At 39.3% G+C, this 19,351-nt stretch overlaps 1 protein-coding gene across 13 annotated transcripts in view; it reads left to right on the top strand.

The window, feature by feature from the left end:
* The window catches only part of KIF13A (kinesin family member 13A), a 196,447-nt gene that overhangs the window by 98,738 nt on the left and 78,358 nt on the right, over window positions 1-19,351 (top strand). For all 13 annotated transcript variants that reach the window (XM_043450877.1, XM_043450882.1, XM_043450881.1 and 10 more), the window contains exons 5-7: window positions 14,950-15,042; window positions 16,062-16,242; window positions 19,009-19,096. In XM_043450877.1, the coding sequence (XP_043306812.1) occupies window positions 14,950-15,042; window positions 16,062-16,242; window positions 19,009-19,096 (362 nt within the window). The remainder of the gene's footprint in view (window positions 1-14,949; window positions 15,043-16,061; window positions 16,243-19,008; window positions 19,097-19,351) is intronic.

Genomic DNA, 19,351 nt, shown 5'->3' with positions numbered 1-19,351 from the left:
AGTAGCATCTATTTACAAAGTGTGGGGAGAAAGTTTCTTATTCTTCAGACATTCCTGTTATTGTACAAATGCTGTGACCACCTCAGCAGTAAAATTATTGCTCACCACTCTCTCAGGTTTTTTGGCACTCACTGCAAATAATCTGCCTAGTAAATATATTGCTAGTAGATTAGTTGAATGGTTTCTGTACTAATTTGATTTACTTTTTTTAATTCAATTTTTATTTTTAAAATTTATTTATTTTTAATTGGAAGATACTGCTTTACAATATCATATTGGTTTCTGCCATATAGGCAATTTTCATTTTATATTGAATTATAGTTTGATTTCTTTTCTCTTTAGTTAAAAAAAAAAAAAACGCAATTCCTTCTTAATTGTGAATGGAAACATTAAGATAGAAGCATTCATTCTCTGATCGGGTATAGAGGAAACGGAGAAGGGGAAGCACATAGTTCCTGAAACCGACCTATTTGTCAGGCTCAGTAAAGAATGGCATCATTGATACTGAATCAGAGCTCTTGAGGCAGCTCTCAAAACTCAGGGGGCAGAGAGGAGGTGGGAAGGAGAGAGATGAGTGCCTGGACTGAAAGAGCAAAGGGAGGCTCTCAATTTCACGGGGTGTGTCAATGTTCAATTCTAAGTTATGTTTTATGTTACTGTATTTATTAAAGGCTACTACAGCAAGCAAGAGCTTCCACTCTCAGGCTAATGTAGAAATCCGTAATTCTGTAGTAAGTTTAAGGGCACAGCACTGTGTTGGGTGGAGTGGTGGAAGCATGTGGGCTTTTAGATCAAACTGCCTGGGTTTCCAGTCCCACCTCCAGCGCCTTTTTATCTGTGTCAGGTCAGGCGAGTTCTGTTTCCTCTTAGGTTACATAATTATATTAATCCTGCTCCCATAGGTTGAACTGAATGACCTGTTCATGTAAAGTACCTTAAGCCATAGGAAAAGCTCACTTAATATTTATCATCATCTTGATCACTGTCTCGCTATGGCAGTAGTAAGGATAGTAGCATCAGTATCTTTGGAGAGAAAATGCGTTGTACGTGCTGGTATCTGTGAGACCTGCTTTTGCCACAAACTGCTAAACTTTGGGAGTGTCTGTTTCTTCATCGGTAGAGGGAGGATCTGTGGCCTAGAATGGTCTCAGATCTCCTCCAGCTCTCGGATTAAACATGAATCAGACATTTTATGCTGGCCGCACAGCTGTTGCAGTGGACTTTTCAGAGGCAAATCAAAGGCTTGTTTGTTAAGCCGTTTGAATTGCATTGAATCATGCTTTGAGACATTGCACATTTTAATTATATTATTGCTTATTACTACCTTTTGGTTAGTGAGTCATAATAATGCTTGTCTGTGCATTGTTCTGAATCTTTAAGCAAAAACCTCTGTGACGGGGCTTAAAAAAAAAACAAGTAACCTGCAGAATTAGGCATTCAAAACATGGCATTTCTACGTAAACCCATTTCTCCTCCCCTTCCCAAGCCCATAAATACATATACGTAAACATAGATCCACACTCGGGATTAAAAAGTCAGTATAAGTCAAGTAATCCTGCTGAAGGCCCATTATTAAGAAAGCCATTACCTCTCCATCATTTTCAATAATTAAAAAAAAAGTTTATTATAGTGTAATTTTAGAGCACCATAACAGATAATAGGTCTTTGTAAATGTTTAAATCACTATTAATTTCATTTAAGGGCTTCTTGGCCATAAACCAATACATTTTTTATCATGTGCCTAAAATGTGTCAGGTTGGTAAATAACAATGACTTCCAGTAACCTTGGTTTCACGTTTCTTCCTATTAGGAGAATATTTTTCATAAACCTGTTTTTCTATAAATCTTCATACCAAATAGAGATTGGTCTGTGATGGCATTTCTGGGGAATCTATGTGGACATGAAAGTTTCCTGACCTGAGAGTCTAAACTGTTGACTTAGAAATTATGTAACAGTTCTCACCATATGGTATGTTGCTCAGATTTGCTGAAGCCTGTGTTTTCAGTTATTGTAATACCCTGCAATTCAGGACAAAAGTTTTTCATCTGATTCCTGTTCGGCTAATGTTTCTTTGTACCATGAGGGCCGGCTGAGTGCCCCCTAGCCATGGGCAATCTCTTTGGGGAAAGTAGCCATGTCTGAGTCTCTTCTCTTGATGGGAGAGTTTATGTGCTCAGAGGTAGAAATGATTTCTGTTTCATATTATTTGACTGTGCATCAAAATTTACATTCTAAAAAGTGGCAGTAGCCAAAATAAAACCAGTTTTTTAAGCAGAGTTCCAAAATACTCAATTTAGCATATTCTTTTTTAAAAAATATTCAAGTGTATATAAACCCTCAGCAAGTACCTTGCATAGAATTAATACTCAATAATTGTTAGCTGTTACGTTTGTCCAAACTGTGGAAGTTTTCCCTGTGGTTATGAGAAGCAATAGTACTTGATTATGTGAAAAGTTAGAGAGAGAGTCACTAGAAGTGGAGCATGCCATCTTAAGAGACATTTATGAAACAATCTGACTGTAGAATCCTTCTAGATTTTTCTTTGTCTTTTCCAAATTCTCACCCATTCCTAACTTGACATTTCTTTTAGTGACTCACCTTTATCAAGTTGTCCCTCAGCATCCAACCTAGTTTTCTTAAAACCAGCAGCTCCCTTTTTGCATGTGTTAATTATGTAATTATGGAGAAGTGCAACTGATATAAGCCAGTCTAGGAGCGAACACAACTGACCCTTTGTAAGAACATAACTCATCTGCTGGGAGTCTAGAGAGTTGTCTACCAGCTGGATGATTTAGTATGCAGCAGGCATGCCCCAGTGTATTTTACTGGGGAAGAGAGAATGTTCGTTAATTCAGAAAATTGGGTAAATGAAGGTCAGTTAAGAAAAATTTCTCTGAGTAGGCTAGGCTGATACTGTTATATTTTTTAAAAGAATATATGTATATTCTTTTTTCACGTCTCTACTCCCAGATTTTTTAATCCTACCCAACCCTACCTTCTTCCGCTTTCCTTTCTTTGTCCATATCTATTCCTTGGGGCTTCCCTGGTGGCTCAGAGGTAAAGAATCCGCCTGCAATGCAGGAGATGTGGGTTCAGTCCCTGGGTTGGGAAGATTCCCCTGGAGGAGAAAATGGCAACCCACTCCAGTATTCCTGCCTGGATAATTCCATGGACAGAGGAGCCTGGTGAGCTACAGGTCATGGAATCGCAGAGTCAGACATGACTGAGCACACATACACATTCCTTCGAGCCGCGGTCCCCAGGCTTTTTGATTGGGGAGGGTAGTCAAAAAAATTTTTTTGGACTTTTTCCATGGACTGGGCAGGTAGTTCGGGATGATTCAAGCACATTACGTTTATTGTGCGCTTTATTTCTATTATTGTTACATCAGCTCCACTTCAGATCATTAGGCACTAGATCCTGAAGGTTGGGGAACCCTGCCTTAGAGTTATTTCTTGGCACCCAGAGACATTGCTTAACTTAGCTGAGTGCATTTATAGGGGTGGATAATAACAACAACAATAGAGAATAGAATCCTGAGCACTAGATTCCCAGCACTGCACTTACTCCTTTACCTGCAGCAGGTCATTTAATTGTCAAAACACCCAATCAGTGGAATCTGATATTGGCCCCATTTTACGAAAGAAGAAACTGAGGTTCAGAGAGGCCCTGCTACTTGTAGGAGAGCTGAAAGCAGTGGTAAAGGTGGATTTGGGTCCATGACAAGTATGCGTGAGGACTTTATGGATTCTGCGGCAATCCTGGGCCCTCTTCTCTTTTCTCTCATCCCAGCAGGGGGCTGTGCTTAGGAAATCATACTGTTGAAGTGTTCTGGCCTGGCACCTAGCCAGGAATAACACTGTTCGCCTTCTCCCTCCTGTCGGAAGTTCTCTGGACTCCTGATTGCCTGTGTTTGGTTTGGCTTTGTTTTCCCCTCCCCTCAAGTGCTGTCAGTCCCGCGCACCCCCCACAGTCCAGAAGAGATACTGAGTCAGGCCTGCCTCGGTGTCGGAGACAGTGGCAAAGCGTCGAGCAGGTGGAGGTGAAACACAGCGACTTTTTCAGCAGCTGTTGAATGTGAAAGCACCCTACTGAAAATGACTCCAAAACGCATTTTCTGCTGAGGCAGGCCTCACAGGTCTTTCCTCCGGGGCCCCCGACGCCTGACCCTCCTCCCCCCATGACTCAGCCACTTTATCAGGTGACAGAAAAAGGCGCTGAAGTTCACTGCCAGCTCGTGACGGGCCCCAGCGCTGTCGCTGGGCTGGGCACGTCTGTCTGGGTGAGTCACCCAGGCCGAGCTGTGAGGAAGGCCGCTGCGGACTGCGGGGCTGGCCGCTCCCAGAGGCCACTGTGGGAAACGGCCCGCGTCGACCCTTACGCTCCAGGCCTAGGTTCTCGGGGTCCTGGTTCTTACCCCGCCCCTTACGGGCAACCTTCTATAGTTGATTAAAACTTAAATCTCATGTCACTCAGTCAAGCCTTGAAAGCCCTAGTTCCTCTATCTAAAATCTGTAGTTTTTGGTCATTTAATGCAAACCAGCTTTATGGCCTCTACACGTGACCATTTCTGAGAGTTGCACTAATTGAGGGAGAGATTTACTGAAACGCAACCCTTGCCCCTTCGGGTTTGTCTGTGGAGCCTGACGGCTCTCACCCGGCCCAGGTGCTTGGCTTGGGAGCCGTGCCACCTGCCAAGTCCAGACTCGTCACAGTCGCTAGGGCTGTCAGCCTCGGTTAGGAGTGGAAAAACACCCTTCCAAACGCGCAGGCCCAGGAATTCCAGGTCATAAATATATGGTGTTGTTTTTTTTTTTTTTTTCACTCTAACTCCAGTGAGAAAAGAGGTAGGAGAAAGAAGGAAGACTGGAGGTTCTGTTTAAAGTGATAAAATGCTGTTAAAATTCTGACTGCTCTTCCACTTCACTACTTTGGAAATATTCTGTGCTTATGTCGTGTCCAGCCCTGGATCTCCAGACTGAGTGCTTTGGTCAGCCCTGATCTGTGCGAGGCTGGCTTGATTGATGCAGATTGTGAACGAGACAAGGTTGTGCCCTCTTTGGGGCTTTCCCAGTGGCTCAGTGGTAAAGAATCCGCCTGCAGTGCGGGAGACTCAAGAGATGCGGGTTTGATCCCTGAGTTGGGAAGATCCCTTGGAAAAGGAAATGGCAACCCACTCCAGCATTCTTGCCTGGAGAACCCCATGGACAGAGGTGCCTGGTAGGTTTCAGTCCATGGGGTCGCAAAAGAGTTAGACATGACTGAAGTGACTAAGCACGCATGCACATGCCCTTTTTGAGTTTCTGGGGGCTTTTTTGGCCACGCCACCTGGCGTGTGAAATCCTAGCTCCCTGACCGGGGATCAAACACCTGCCCCCTGCATTGGAAGTTCAGAGTCTTATCCGCTGGACCACTAGGAAGTCCTTAGTTATGCCCTCTTATTTTGTTCTCCCTTTTCCTAGAGTATAGCTACTGTGAAGAATTGGCATATGTGTGGTATGCACTTTCCCTCCCACCCCTGCTTTCTCTTCCTCTGTACTTTGGTACCAGGGCCCTGCTATAGAGAGAATTCCCTTGGTTCCTCAGCTCCCAGTGCACATGCCTGGTAGCTCTGAGGCCATTGCTGCTGTTCCCAGGAGGGACAGGCTATGCACAAGAGTGGAGACTCAGGGTGTTAGCGTTGCAGAGGTCTGTATCATGTGTGACTCAGGGCTGGGTGGGTCAGGTCTTCTGTGACTTGGCTTGCAGAAATTCCAATCAGGAGCCCTCTCTACCGTTCTGACATTGTGTTGTGGGTTGCTGCGGGCATGCCTGTATTTTAAGACTTGTCCACACGGTTATAGGCGTCTAATCATAAGCCCCACAGAGGAAATTGGCATCTTGGCCATGGTTCTGAACAAGTGAGGTCAGGTTTGCCCCGTGGACTCCCCGCGCCAGGCACATGGAGCTGGCATTGGCAGAGTGGCTGTCTCCTGCTGGGCAGGGGTCCTGCGGAAAAGCCGCAGGCTCTTGGGTTGGAGCAAGTTGTGCCTCTGCATGGATTGTCTGGGATAGAAAGAAATTCTCATAGATCCTTCTGCTTCCCTCGGGACTTCTGGGTTTTCCCTTCTGGGCTGACATTCATTCTCCTGGACAAGGGCACTTCATTCCATTTGTGAACTGGAGTCAGAAAACATTAAGGGTGGGAGTAGAGCATCTTTTATGAATTCCCTGATTCCCACCATCCAGCATAAGCAGCTCCTTTGTTGTTGTTGTTGTTACTTAACTAAGCTGCTAAAAGCAGTGGGCAAGTTTGTTTTTCTTGTACTGAAAAAAAGGGATTCCTGTGTTTAGAAAGGAACAAAGTAAAAACAAACACCTTCAGTCTTTTGGATAAACCAGACTCTCCTTTCTCGACTGTGTAAGGGTCTTTGACGGTTAATATTTTCTGTCCATCACAGAGTGAAGTGTGGGCACTGTTCATGTGTCATGGAAAACTGATTATGCCGAGGAGGGCAGAAGAGCGTGTAGCATTCCTACATGGAATTTTTAGGCTTTGGAGACAGTCTTGGCTTTTTTAAAATAATTGTTTATTGTACCAGTGGTGACTGAAAGTCACCAAACCAAAGAAGTGATTAAGTATAACCCCAGCCAGGTATTCATAGAGCTACAAAGGCACCAGAATTTAAAAAAGAAAAAGTAAGGGCAGCTCTGTAGAGAATATTTCTGTTTAGTTTTATGATATGATTTATTAAATTGCTTTTTTCCCTGTACCTTTCTGAGATATCTTAATGTTATTAAAAAACGGTAAATATCTTTCCTCCACTGAACAACCTGGGTTGGCATATCCTGCTCCGAATAATTAATGATACTGTTCCTTCTTCCTCTTCTCATTATGACCCAGAACACACACACACACTTGTTCACATGCCCCCTTTTTGCTCTCACATGTGAGTACACCATCATAAAACTTAGAAAGTGGGACCCCTAGAGGCGCTAGAGAAATAGCAACAAATGATTCCTTTTTTTTTTTTCCCCCTAAGAATAAGTGTCTTTTATCTTTAAAATGGGATTGGATTGTCTCACAGATTTGTTGCAAAGATGGAGGAGCTATTTAAGGAAAAATAATTAGATGAGTACCTCCATCTTTATACCAAAATTAGTTTTAGTTGGTTAAAAATTTAAGAGATGATATTAATTATGGATATTAGCTAAAATATATTCTAGACTTACAATGGCCAGACACTCTGGTAAGTGCTTTACTGTACTGCCTTATTAAATCACACCAGCAATTCAGTAAGAGAGCAAGTAGTATTCCTGTTTTATTACTAAAGGAGATCTTGCCCAAGGTTACACAGCTGATAAGAAGTAGCATTCAAGCTTGGAAATAAAACTCGAAAAACCCAAATAAGACTAGAAGAAGATATGCGTGAATAGCTATGTAATTTGGGGTAATGATAATCCAGAAGGATTTTGAAAGTGTAACGTATACCATAAACGACAATCATAAAGGAAAAGATAAGAGATTGAATGTGAAAGACCAAAAGCTTTTGTATGACAAAGAACAACATAGGACTGAAAGGTAAATGACAGACTGGGAGAAATATGTACAAGATGAGACAGACCAAAGGTTAATATCCTTAATATATGATGGGCATTTTTAAATGAATTCTTAACCAATTACTGAACCGATTGATTTATACAAGTAAACATAGGACTCAGTCAATTTACTAAAGAGTAAACACAAATGGACAAGAAACTAAGGAAAGGAAAGTTTTAATTTAACAAAGCAAGGAGCTTGCTTTTTCTGTTAATCAAAACCAGGAAGAATGATAATAGAATTGTTGAAGTTGTAGAATGAAAGACTCTTACATTGCTAGAGGAGTTAGTAATTCAGTGTTTTTGGAGTTTTGCCTAGTAAAGTTAATAGAAAAGTGTATATAGATAAATATGTAAGGATAAATATTGCAGGAAAAAAGAAAAAGGAAACAATCTGAGTATCTCTAGTAGGAAACTGCATCAGTAAAGCATACAGGGGAAACTAAGCGGGGCTCTTAAAAAATGTAATGTTGATATATTTTTGTAGAACAGGGAAAGTGTTCATTATTTCTTGTCGTAAGAGTAAATTTCCCTCGAGACATGAAGCCATAGTGATAAAATGGATTCTAGTCTCACTAGAATCCAGCCTTGCTTAGATTTGTAAAAATCCATGAACTTTACAATGTGGTTCTTTGTATTTACCCTTTTATAAATTGTGCTTTGGGGTAGCTATTTAAAGACAGAAAGAAGAAAGATTCTTTTCAGAAACAGAGTATAATTGTTTTCTACTTTTTCATATTCCATTTTGTGTTTCCAGTTTTTTTCCTTTCCTAGTTATAACCAAAACTTTATTAAATACACTAAGTCTGAATTACATTCTGTCTGTCAAATGTAACTAAGTACTTAACTAAAAGACCTTGACTTCTTGGAAAACTTAGATATACATTTAGTGGACATCAAAGTGACTGATTTATTTTTTTCAGTCACATAGATTTTGTTTTAATGACTAGGAGGTAATGTGGGTGTCAGTAAAATCTGTAATTTTTATCAAAATTGTTCAATTAGTAGTTACAGATGATGCTGACATGTGTGTTCACACCCTAGTACCTTGTTCAACAAAGACTATTATGGTCTTTGGGGCTCATTGGAATTTCAGAAACAGCTGTACTTTGACCAAAGTGTAAATCCTACAATTAACTTTTGAAAGTTCAACAAACAGTATTTTGAAACCTTTGCCATCACTAACGAGGACAGGGGCCCCCAATTAAATACACATTAGACAGACGATGAAGGATCTGGGTAGCACTGAAGGCTTTTCAGCTTCCGTATACAATCTACTCATGCTGTTTATAACGTATTTAAATAAAAGTTTTCTCTGAAAAAAAGAATACACATTAATCTGAGAACAGCAATGTCACCAGGGACAATTCCATAATTAAGAGTGCATACTGCAGGACATGGAAGCAACCTAGATGCCCATCAGCAGATGAATGGATAAGGAAGCTGTGGTACATATACACCATGGAATATTACTCAGCCATTAAAAAGAATTCATTGAACCAGTCTAATGAATGGATGAAACTGGAGCCCATTATACAGAGTGAAGTAAGCCAGAAAGATAAAGAACATTACAGTATACTAACACATATATATTGGAATTTAGAAAGGTGATAACGAAACCCTAATATGCAAAAAACAGAAAAAGAGACACAGAAAACAAAACAGACTTTTTGAACTCTGTGGGAGAAGTGGGTGGGATTTTCAAAAAACAGCATGTATACTATCTATGGTGAAACAGATCACCAGCCCAGGTGGGATGCATGAGACAAGTGCTCAGCCTGGTGCACTGGGAAGACCCAGAGGAATCGGGTGGAGAGGGAGGTGGGAGGGGGGATCGGGATTGGAATACATCTGTAAATCCATGGCTGATTCATATCAATGTATGACAAAACCCACTGGAAAAAAAAAAAAAAAAAAGAGTGCATACTGTGTGCCAGGTACTCTGCTAAGATGCCACAGCTCTTGTTTTCAAAGGAGCTCACAATTCAGTGGTGTAGAAAGATGTGGGAAAAAAAGGTACTGGAGTGTGATGAGTTCTGAGAGTTTGTTTAAAAAAAAAAAATTACCATGGAAACCAGAGATGGGAGTAACTGATTTCCAGTGTCATGCAGCCTGAGTCACTGATGATGGATGGGCCTCGGTCCATCTGGGAGTCATCACCCATAGACCCAGGTCCTGCCTCTCTCTGGTGGCCATGTCTTGGGCAAATGACTTACACTTTCATAGTGGCCCCCTCATCTCCTTATTGATCACAGTCCATACCTACCATATCTAGGTACTGCACAGATTCAGCGATACAGATAGAATATATAAATTGTACTACAAACAGAGCAGTTGACAAAAAAAATTAATTTTTCTTCTTAACATAAATAATAAAGGTATATAGGTTTAATGGGCTTCCCTGGCAACTCAGTGGTAAAAAATCCACCTGCTAAGCAGTAGATGAATTCAATCCCTTGGTGGGGAAGACCTCTTCCCCCTGGAGAAGAAAATGGCAACCCACTCCAGTATTCTTGCCTGGGAAATCCCATGGACAGAGGAGCCTGGCCGACAGAATCAGAAAACTTAGTGACAAAACAGCAGCAATAATACAGGTTAAATAGGTTAATTCATATCCTGTTTAATATTTGTGACAATTTAGAAATAGATCAAACTGAAATTTATTCTTGTATCTTTACCTGGAACATTCTTTTATTATTTGTTATTTTTAGTGCAATTTTAGTTTACATACCCTGAGTTTTATCAATTGATTCATCATAAACCTATTTCATATAGCTCTATAGCATTCATTCTTGGCTGGTTTTTTTTTTTTTTTCTGTTAATGATCTTTGGTTTAAAAGGCCATTCCTGCCAAGGTAAATGAAAACTCGTGACCTGGCCTTGAAAAAAACATTGAGAAAATAATCCCTCATAATTCCAGCCTACTCAGCATCAGAGCAGAAACCAGAAAGTATTCCATCTCACTCCCTGATAAAAGAACAGATATAAATCCTTGATGACTTAATGACTTCAAACTCTGTGAAACCAGAGTAAAAGCTCTTTGACCACAGTGCTTCTCCACAGTTAAGTCCTTTTCATCTGGTCAGGTTCTTGCTTTTTTATTTTTATTTTTTCAAGTTACTAAATATGAGTCAAAATCTTGAATTACGGTCAGGATGTTTGATCCAGCCAAGTCTTAAAGCATCTTGTCCCCACCCTCACCCCACTCCCTTTCTGGGGGCTGGTTAACCAGTGTGGAAGATCAAAGGAGATTGCTCCGTTCACCAGTTTGTGCCAAGAAAGCGGTGCTTTTTGAAGGCTTTCGATGGCACTTGGGTCCTGGCGAGGAACCACCATCAGTTTTCACAAACCTGAGCAGAAGCTGTGTTTCGTTCCCCATCTTCTGCACTACAGGGCTCAGGTCCAGATTTAAGCCTGTGTTTTGGCATGGGCCTTGGGACTACATGTGGAATAAGGGAAGTCCTTTGAGCAAATACATGAAAAAAAAATATCAATGGATATGAAAGATTGGCAACAGGGTGGGTAAGATATTTTCTTTTTTAAAAAAATTAATTTATTTTAATTGGAGGCTAATTATGTTATAATATTGTAGTGGTTTTTGCCATACATTGACATGAATCAGCCATGGGTGTACATGTGTCCCCCATCCTGAACCCCCTTCCCACCTCCCTCCCCATCCCATCCCTCAGGGTTGTCCCAGTGCACCGGCTTTGAGTGCCCTGTTTCATGCATCAAACTTGCACTGGTGATCTATTTCACATATGGTAATATACACGCTTCAGTGCTATTCTCTCGAATCATCCCACCCTCGCCTTCTCCCACAGAGTCCAAAAGTCTGTTCTTTATATCTGTGTCTCTTTTGCTGTCTCGCATATAGGGTCATCATTACCATCTTTCTAAACTCCATATTTATGTATTAATGTACTGTATTGGTGTTTTTCTTTCTGACTTACTTCATTCTGTATAATAGGCTTCAGTTTCCAGATACTTTCTTAATGAGCACAATACTCTTTTTTTTTTTTTTCATTTATTTTTATTAGTTGGAGGCTAATTACTTTACAATATTGTAGTGGGTTTTGTCTTACATTGACATGAATCAGCCATGGAGTTACATGTATTCCCCATCCCGATCCCCCCTCCCACCTCCCTCTCCACCCGATTCCTCTGGGTCTTCCCAGTGCACCAGGCCCGAGCACTTGTCTCATGCATCCCACCTGGGCTGGTGATCTGTTTCACCATAGATAATATACATGCTGTTCTTTCGAAACATCCCACCCTCACCTTCTCCCACAGAGTTCAAAAGTCTGTTCTGTACTTCTGTGTCTCTTTTTCTGTTTTGCATATAGGGTTATCGTTACCATCTTTCTAAATTCCATATATATGTGTTAGTATGCTGTAATGTTCTTTATCTTTCTGGCTTACTTCACTCTGTATAATGGGCTCCAGTTTCATCCATCTCATTAGGACTGATTCAAATGAATTCTTTTTAACGGCTGAGTAATATTCCATGGTGTATATGTACCACAGCTTCCTTATCCATTCATCTGCTGATGGGCATCTAGGTTGCTTCCATGTCCTGGCTATTATAAACAGTGCTGCGATGAACATTGGGGTGCATGTGTCTCTTTCAGATCTGGTTTCCTCAGTGTGTATGCCCAGAAGTGGGATTGCTGGGTCATATGGCAGTTCTATTTCCAGTTTTTTAAGAAATCTCCACACTGTTCTCCATAGTGGCTGTACTAGTTTGCATTCCCACCAACAGTGTAAGAGGGTTCCCTTTTCTCCACACCCTCTCCAGCATTATTTGCTTGTAGACTTTTGGATAGCAGCCATCCTGACTGTGTGTAATGGTACCTCATTGTGGTTTTGATTTGCATTTCTCTAATAATGAGTGATGTTGAGCACTTTTCATGTGTTTGTTAGCCATCTGTATGTCTTCTTTGGAGAAATGTCTGTTTAGTTCTTTGGCCCATTTTTTGATTGGGTCATTTATTTTTCTGGAATTGAGCTGCAGGAGTTGCTTGTATATTTTTTGAGATTAATCCTTTGTCTGTTTCTTCATTTGCTATTATTTTCTCCCAATCTGAGGGCTGTCTTTTCACCTTACTTATAGTTTCCTTTGTTGTGCAAAAGCTTTTAAGTTTCATTAGGTCCCATTTGTTTAGTTTTGCTTTTATTTCCAATATTCTGGGAGGTGGGTCATAGAGGATCCTGCTGTGATTCATGTCAGAGAGTGTTTTGCCTATGTTCTCCTCTAGAAGTTTTATAGTTTCTGTTCTTACATTTAGATCTTTAATCCATTTTGAGTTTATTTTTGTGTATGGTGTTAGAAAGTGTTCTAGTTTCATTCTTTTACAGGTGGTTGACCAGTTTTCCCAGCACCACTTGTTAAAGAGGTTGTCTTTTTTCCATTGTATATCCTTGCCTCCTTTGTCAAAGATAAGGTGTCCATAGGTTCGTGGATTTATCTCTGGGCTTTCTATTCTGTTCCATTGATCTATATTTCTGTCTTTGGAGCACAATACTCTGATACTTAACTATAACATAAAGGCAATTTTGGAAATGTGTCTTTAGTGGATAAGAATTTTGACAGTACTTTATTTTTCTCCATGTATTTGTGTATGTGTGCATACACATAGTCTTTAGGTAGTCTTCCTAACCCTTATGTTTAAGAAGCCTCTTACAGTTATATTCTTCTTAAAAAAAAAAAAATCCACATATTCCGCCAACATGTTTTAAATGGCTCTTTGGTAGAAGTCAGAAGTTGAGAAATAAGTTTATATAAATTTGACATATTTTCTTCTGATCCAATTTTTTCTTTTACTTTAGCACACATAGAGAACACACATACATACTATTGGACATAAATTTTTGTTATTATATATACAGCCTGAACATGACTTTTTGAAAAACTCAACAATGTTTTTGAATTCTAGCACTGCTTAAACACATAGATTTGTTTTGCTTGTTTTTTTAAGATGGTGTATTTAAATATTCCATCATATAAAATACATTTTATGTATCTACTACTCCCTTACTAATTGGCATTTAACTTGATTCCAACTTTCAGTATTATAAATAATGCTGTGTGAACATCCTTTTACTGGGGTCTCCTAGGGAGTGGGTCTCTAGGGCAGATGCCCCATAGTGGGCCAGAGAGCCAGGACATATTCCTTTTTCTTGGTCCTGTGAGGTTTTCCTTAGAATGGCTGCATTCATTCATTTTCCCACCAACAGTTTATGAAAATACCTATTTCTTCAGTCCAGCTATATTGGATATTGTCATGTGTTGTTTTATTTTATTTTTTTGCCAACCTGATGATTGAAAATATTGTTTCATGTTTACACTTTTGAGTCCCATTCTGCAGCTGCGATACGTCATAATATAATGAGACTGCTAAAATCAGAGCATGAAAGAAAAACATACACCCAAGAGCTTATGTTATATTGCATTATTTCCAAATGTAAAAGGAATTGTCATTTGGATAAAAAGATTAAACCAACTAATTCTCTGGACAAACATTTATTAAGCATTTCATACTAGGCACTAGGATCACAGAGATAGATTATGGGCTGACATCAGTCAGGGGCTCCAGTAGAGGAAAGAGGTACTTCAACCAGTAATTTCTGCACAGAGGAAGGAGAAAATCACTTTAATTCTCTTGATGGTGGGGATTGCATGTTAGAAAGACATCAATTTTAAAAGGCAGTAAACGCCTCATTAAATGTTTAAAAAGATTTTCACACCTTTACTCTTCAGCTGGGCACTACATGATATAAACAGTCCATGACAGAACACCCCTAGGAGTCACAGTGAGCTGTAAAAAGACGCACAGATGAGAACTTGTCCCCTAACCCCCGTGGGATAAGAGGTTACCTGTGCCCAGCACACCCCCTCTACCAGTAATGAAGTTTCTCAGCACCACGCTCGGTGCAGAGGTGCACACACATACCAAGATGTGGGCGACATGGTTCCTGCTCATCAGAAGCTCAGAATCCAGGTGGGGAGACAAGGCAGTTTATATTGAATGACCCTTTCATACTAACTCAGGAAAAGGAACTAAACCGAATTCAAATGATACTTCCATATGACCCACAGACAATGGGCAGGAAACTTGAACACCTAGAGAAATGTCTTAGAGGGAAGCAGTGGGTAGAATGATAAGTTGTCCCAGGTACAGAGTTATAGTGTAGAAGAATAAATAATAAAATTGCATTCATTATGCTCTTAATCCACAGCCCTGCACATAGTAGGTATGCAATACACTCAACATCTTTTTGGGGTTGAGAGAATGTTATTAGTGGCTGGGGCTCAGTTACTAATACAAATATGTCAAGAAAAATCAGTCTTTTTATTTTTGTTTTTTTAGGTCAAGAAGTGGTTTTCAAGTGCCTTGGGGAAGGAATTCTTGAGAAAGCCTTCCAGGGGTATAATGCTTGCATTTTTGCATATGGACAGACAGGTAAGTAGCTGCTTTTCTTTACAGTCAGTGATATTAAATGTTCATTTCTTAAAACAGAAATAGAAAACACTTTGGGAAGTCGTAGAAAAATGCTTCTGACTTCACAGGTTTAGCTGAATTAAATGATCAAAAGTAATCTTTTTGAAGGTTCAACAGTTGTGAAATGAAGTAATTTAAGTGTTAATGAGCATGGTAGTTTCAAACTATTAAGTGTCATTTTCCTAAATTATAGTTTTAACCTGTATTTGAGCTAGGAAAATAATTACCAGTTTCTTAGTACAAATGTTATAGTGAAAAACTGTAGAAAAACTCGTAGTATCTATCATCCTATACAGAGGACTTCACTAGGATATAGAAGTAATGATAGGTTATTAAACAAAACTAGACTAGTGGTTCAGCAATTAACACTGTAAGCCACCCATTATTTCAACTATAAAGCTGGAATAAATTAATTAAATGGTAATAATACTGCCTATTGTCACATTACAGGACATCAAGGAGAATATATAGCAAAGCACTTTCAAAAGTGTGAAATATTTTGTGGGTAAAATATGTTAATGTTACTTGATGTATAGTTGATATTTACACACTTTTTAAAGCTTTCTGTCGTATATTGGAGTATAGTTGATTAACAGTGTTGTGTTAGTTTCAGGAGTCCAGCCAAATGATTGTTGTACATATTTAGGCTGTTACATAATCTCAAACAGAGTTCCCTGTACTATACAGTAGTTCCTTTTTACTATATATACTTTTAGAGGTTACATATTTGTAGCGCTTACATTAGTACGTATCCATCTGGAGGTACCCTCCAGGTCTCACAGTGAAAGTCAGACTGGCGGTCAGGAGTGTAATAGTGTAAATAGTAACTCTGGTGTCTGAGGGCCTGGCTCTGGGGGCCAAATTGTCTGTGTCCTTCTGCTGTGTGACCTTGGCCGATGTGTAGGATACACTTGTACGACGGAAGCGTTACACGTTGCCTCCTCTTCCATCCTCCTCTCTTTCTGCTCACCTTTCTCCAGGCTCAGGAAAATCCTTCTCCATGATGGGCAATGCTGAGCAGCGAGGCCTCATCCCAAGGCTCTGCTGTGCTTTATTTCAAAGGATCTCTCTGGAGCAGAATGAGTCACAGACCTTTAAAGTGGAAGTATCCTATATGGAAATTTATAATGAGAAAGTCCGGGATCTTTTAGACCCCAAAGGGTAAGTTAGTGTTTGACACGAACCTTATAATGGGGGTAGTCATTTTAAATGATCCTGAAGTTAAAGCTGCAAGTGAGTTTATGTGTTTGAAGCCCTCGGTCACCACTCCCGATTCAGTTCGTTTAACGAGGGATCATCAGCTTCTCAAAGTCTGTCGTTATACCCAGGATTCAAAGTGTATCCTACACTCCTGTATAAAGTTGCTTACCCATGCCATTTAGATGCCTGTTTTTACTGTTTTGGTATTTTTGCCACTACGGTTTATTCGTATTTATTCATTGAGTGAAGAATGACACAGTGGTCTTTCCATCTGCTCTAAATCGGAGGTGAAGCGGTCGAAGGTTTCGAATGACCCGGCCTAGACAAGCCATTCTCTTCCATGGATGTACATTGGAATCACTGGGAGGCTTTTTAATGCAATGCTGGCCTGAGCCCCTCCCGTAGGGCTGATGATTCAGTAGACCCAGGAGGAAACCCAGGCATCTGTATTTTTTAAAAACTAGGTGATAAAAGCCAGATGAGTTTGATTCATAGAGGAAGGAAAGGGCCGTTTACCTTTTAATTAAAATTTTTATTGATTTAAGAATAATATATATAAAAATTTAGAAAGTAGGTAAAGTGTAAGAAGAATAAAAATGGCCTATAATCCTCAAAAATAACTGCTGTTAACACTTTATGCATTTTGGTGTCTTAGATCTATGGAGTGGATATGTAGTGTGTGTGTTGAGGTGCTTCTCTGAATACAATTCAGTATCCTGAATTTTTTATATAATATGATGAATACTTTCTCATGTTATTAAAAATATTTTTTAAATACTTTCAGCAGCTGTATAATCAAGGGTATAATCAGAGGTATAAGATAAAAATTATGGATGGCAAGGAAGTGACCCAGTCACCGGAAATGTTTTTACTTTTAGCTAATAACTGTGTAATGCATATGAAAGAACATTTAGGGATCGGGATGGGGAACACATGTAAATCCATGGCTGATTCATGTCAATGTATGGCAAAAACCACTACAATATTGTAAGGTAATTAGCCTCCAACTAATAAAAATAAAAAATAATTAAAAAAAGAACATTTATAATACATGTAAGATATAAAGAATAATAAAATCAATGACTGTTCTGCTCACCATTTGGCTTAATAAATGGAACGTTTTTATGTTGCTCATTATCTTCCTTCTCTTTAAGAGTCTATGCGTAATTTTGTAATTTTTACCTGTATATGACTTCATAATATGTTTGTCCTTTGATGACTTGCTACTTTTCCCCTCAATGGTTTGTTTGTTCTGATGTATGAAGTAATAATTCATTAATTTTTACTGCTCTTTGGTATTCCATTGTACAAGATACCATAATTTATGTATTTGATCTCCTCTCGTTCCTGTGGTTTCCACTTTTTACCACAACTGTCCTTCTCTGAGCATTTCTGTACATTCCTCCTGGCGTACAAATGCAGGAGTTTCTAGGGAATGCATCTAGGAGTGGAATTATGGGTCACAAGCTGTGGAACCTTCAGCCTTGGTATTACAAAACTGTTCCCCATAACAGTTGTACCAGTTTACACTCCCCCCAGTGGTGTACAAGCATCCCAAATGTTAGACACCATCAGAAGGACTTGATATTGTGCTTGATTTACTTTTTCTTGCCCACAAATAGCGATAGTCTCTGATTATGCAAACGGAGTGAGCCAGGTTCTGGAGGCATGGGCAGCTAGGCAGCTCTCTTGAACTGGTGCACTTGGTCTGCCCTTGTTTCAAATACAACAGAATTGCTCATTGTCATATTGAATTCTTCAAGCTTAAAATGAAGTTAGTAAAGCCAGCTTTATGGAGTTGTGAGATTAAGATTGAGATAACTGAGAAGTTTTTAGGGAGCAAGGTCTAGATTTAGGGATGTGCGCATTCTTAGTTTCTTCTTGCCACACTTGAGTGATGCTAGGCATTGACTCTTGGTTTGAAAAGTGATCAGTATTTGATGCCACGAAATATGTGACATAATGCAATATGGCCATAATATATATTATATATAGTTTCACTTTTCATCTTAGTTGTCTGTCGATAAGCTCTTCAAGTGGGTCCCAAACCAGGTTTGCCTTTTAAAAATTCAGGAGTCCTGAAATCTTGACCAGCAGAGCCAGTTCTCAATATAGAATAATAATTATCAGTAACTACAAACAACTACTGTCCTGTAACATCATTCTTTGTATAAAACGGTCAGCACAGATCAGCATAAATCAATGCTCCTAATCTGAAAGGGTAGATTAAAAGTAAAACATTTTAATATTGTTCAATTCTTGCTTAAAACTGTTAAGACATTACTTATTGAGAATATGCTTACTTATAAAATAGCCTAAAGGTTACATTCAGTACTGTTTGTTCTTTGCTTCATTTCCCTCTCCCCACCCCATGTGAAATTAAAGTTCATCTACTAAAACAAGTTAGCCTAACCTAGTATTCTGTGTGCTGGTTGTTTAGTTTGGGAGTAGAGATAGAATTTTTAAAATAGTATGTTACTTTAAATAGAAATTAGAGTATAAAAGACATTCCTCATAAGGCATGATGTTTTGCTAATCCAAGTAAAGTAGCTTTTAGAATAGTTTTTGATCGTTAAAAGAAAAATTCTTTTGAAATTGCAATCTTAATTTCTGAGTACTTTTTTTTTTTTTTTTTAATTTCTGAGTACTTTTGCAGGTACTTTTTTTAAGAGAGAAAATCTCCAAGTTGGGTATGATTCATTCATTCCTTTTTCCTTTCTCTTGAAGGAGTAGACAGTCTCTTAAAGTTCGAGAGCATAAAGTTTTGGGACCATATGTAGATGGTTTATCCCAACTGGCTGTCACTAGTTTTGAGGTAAGTGTCATTTGAAAAAAAAAAAAAGATATTAAAAGCTGACAGTAAATTGAAGTGTATAGATAATATTGAATATATTTTTATGTGAATGCTTTATAGCATATTGTTACAATTCATGGTCTCAGAAACCCAGTATCAACCACCCCAAACAGAAAATAAAGGCTTTTAATCAGTCTTCAAGCCGCTTGGTTTTGAAGGGTTTGCAGTGTTGCCGGGAGGCCCAGCATCCTGAGGTTGCTGAATATTTTCATGAAT

This window comes from Cervus canadensis, chromosome 28, assembly GCF_019320065.1.
Source record: "Cervus canadensis isolate Bull #8, Minnesota chromosome 28, ASM1932006v1, whole genome shotgun sequence".
NCBI classification, from domain to species: Eukaryota; Metazoa; Chordata; class Mammalia; order Artiodactyla; family Cervidae; genus Cervus; species Cervus canadensis.
The sequence above is the reverse complement of the archived record's forward strand: the minus strand, read 5'-3'. Positions and strand labels throughout refer to the sequence as shown.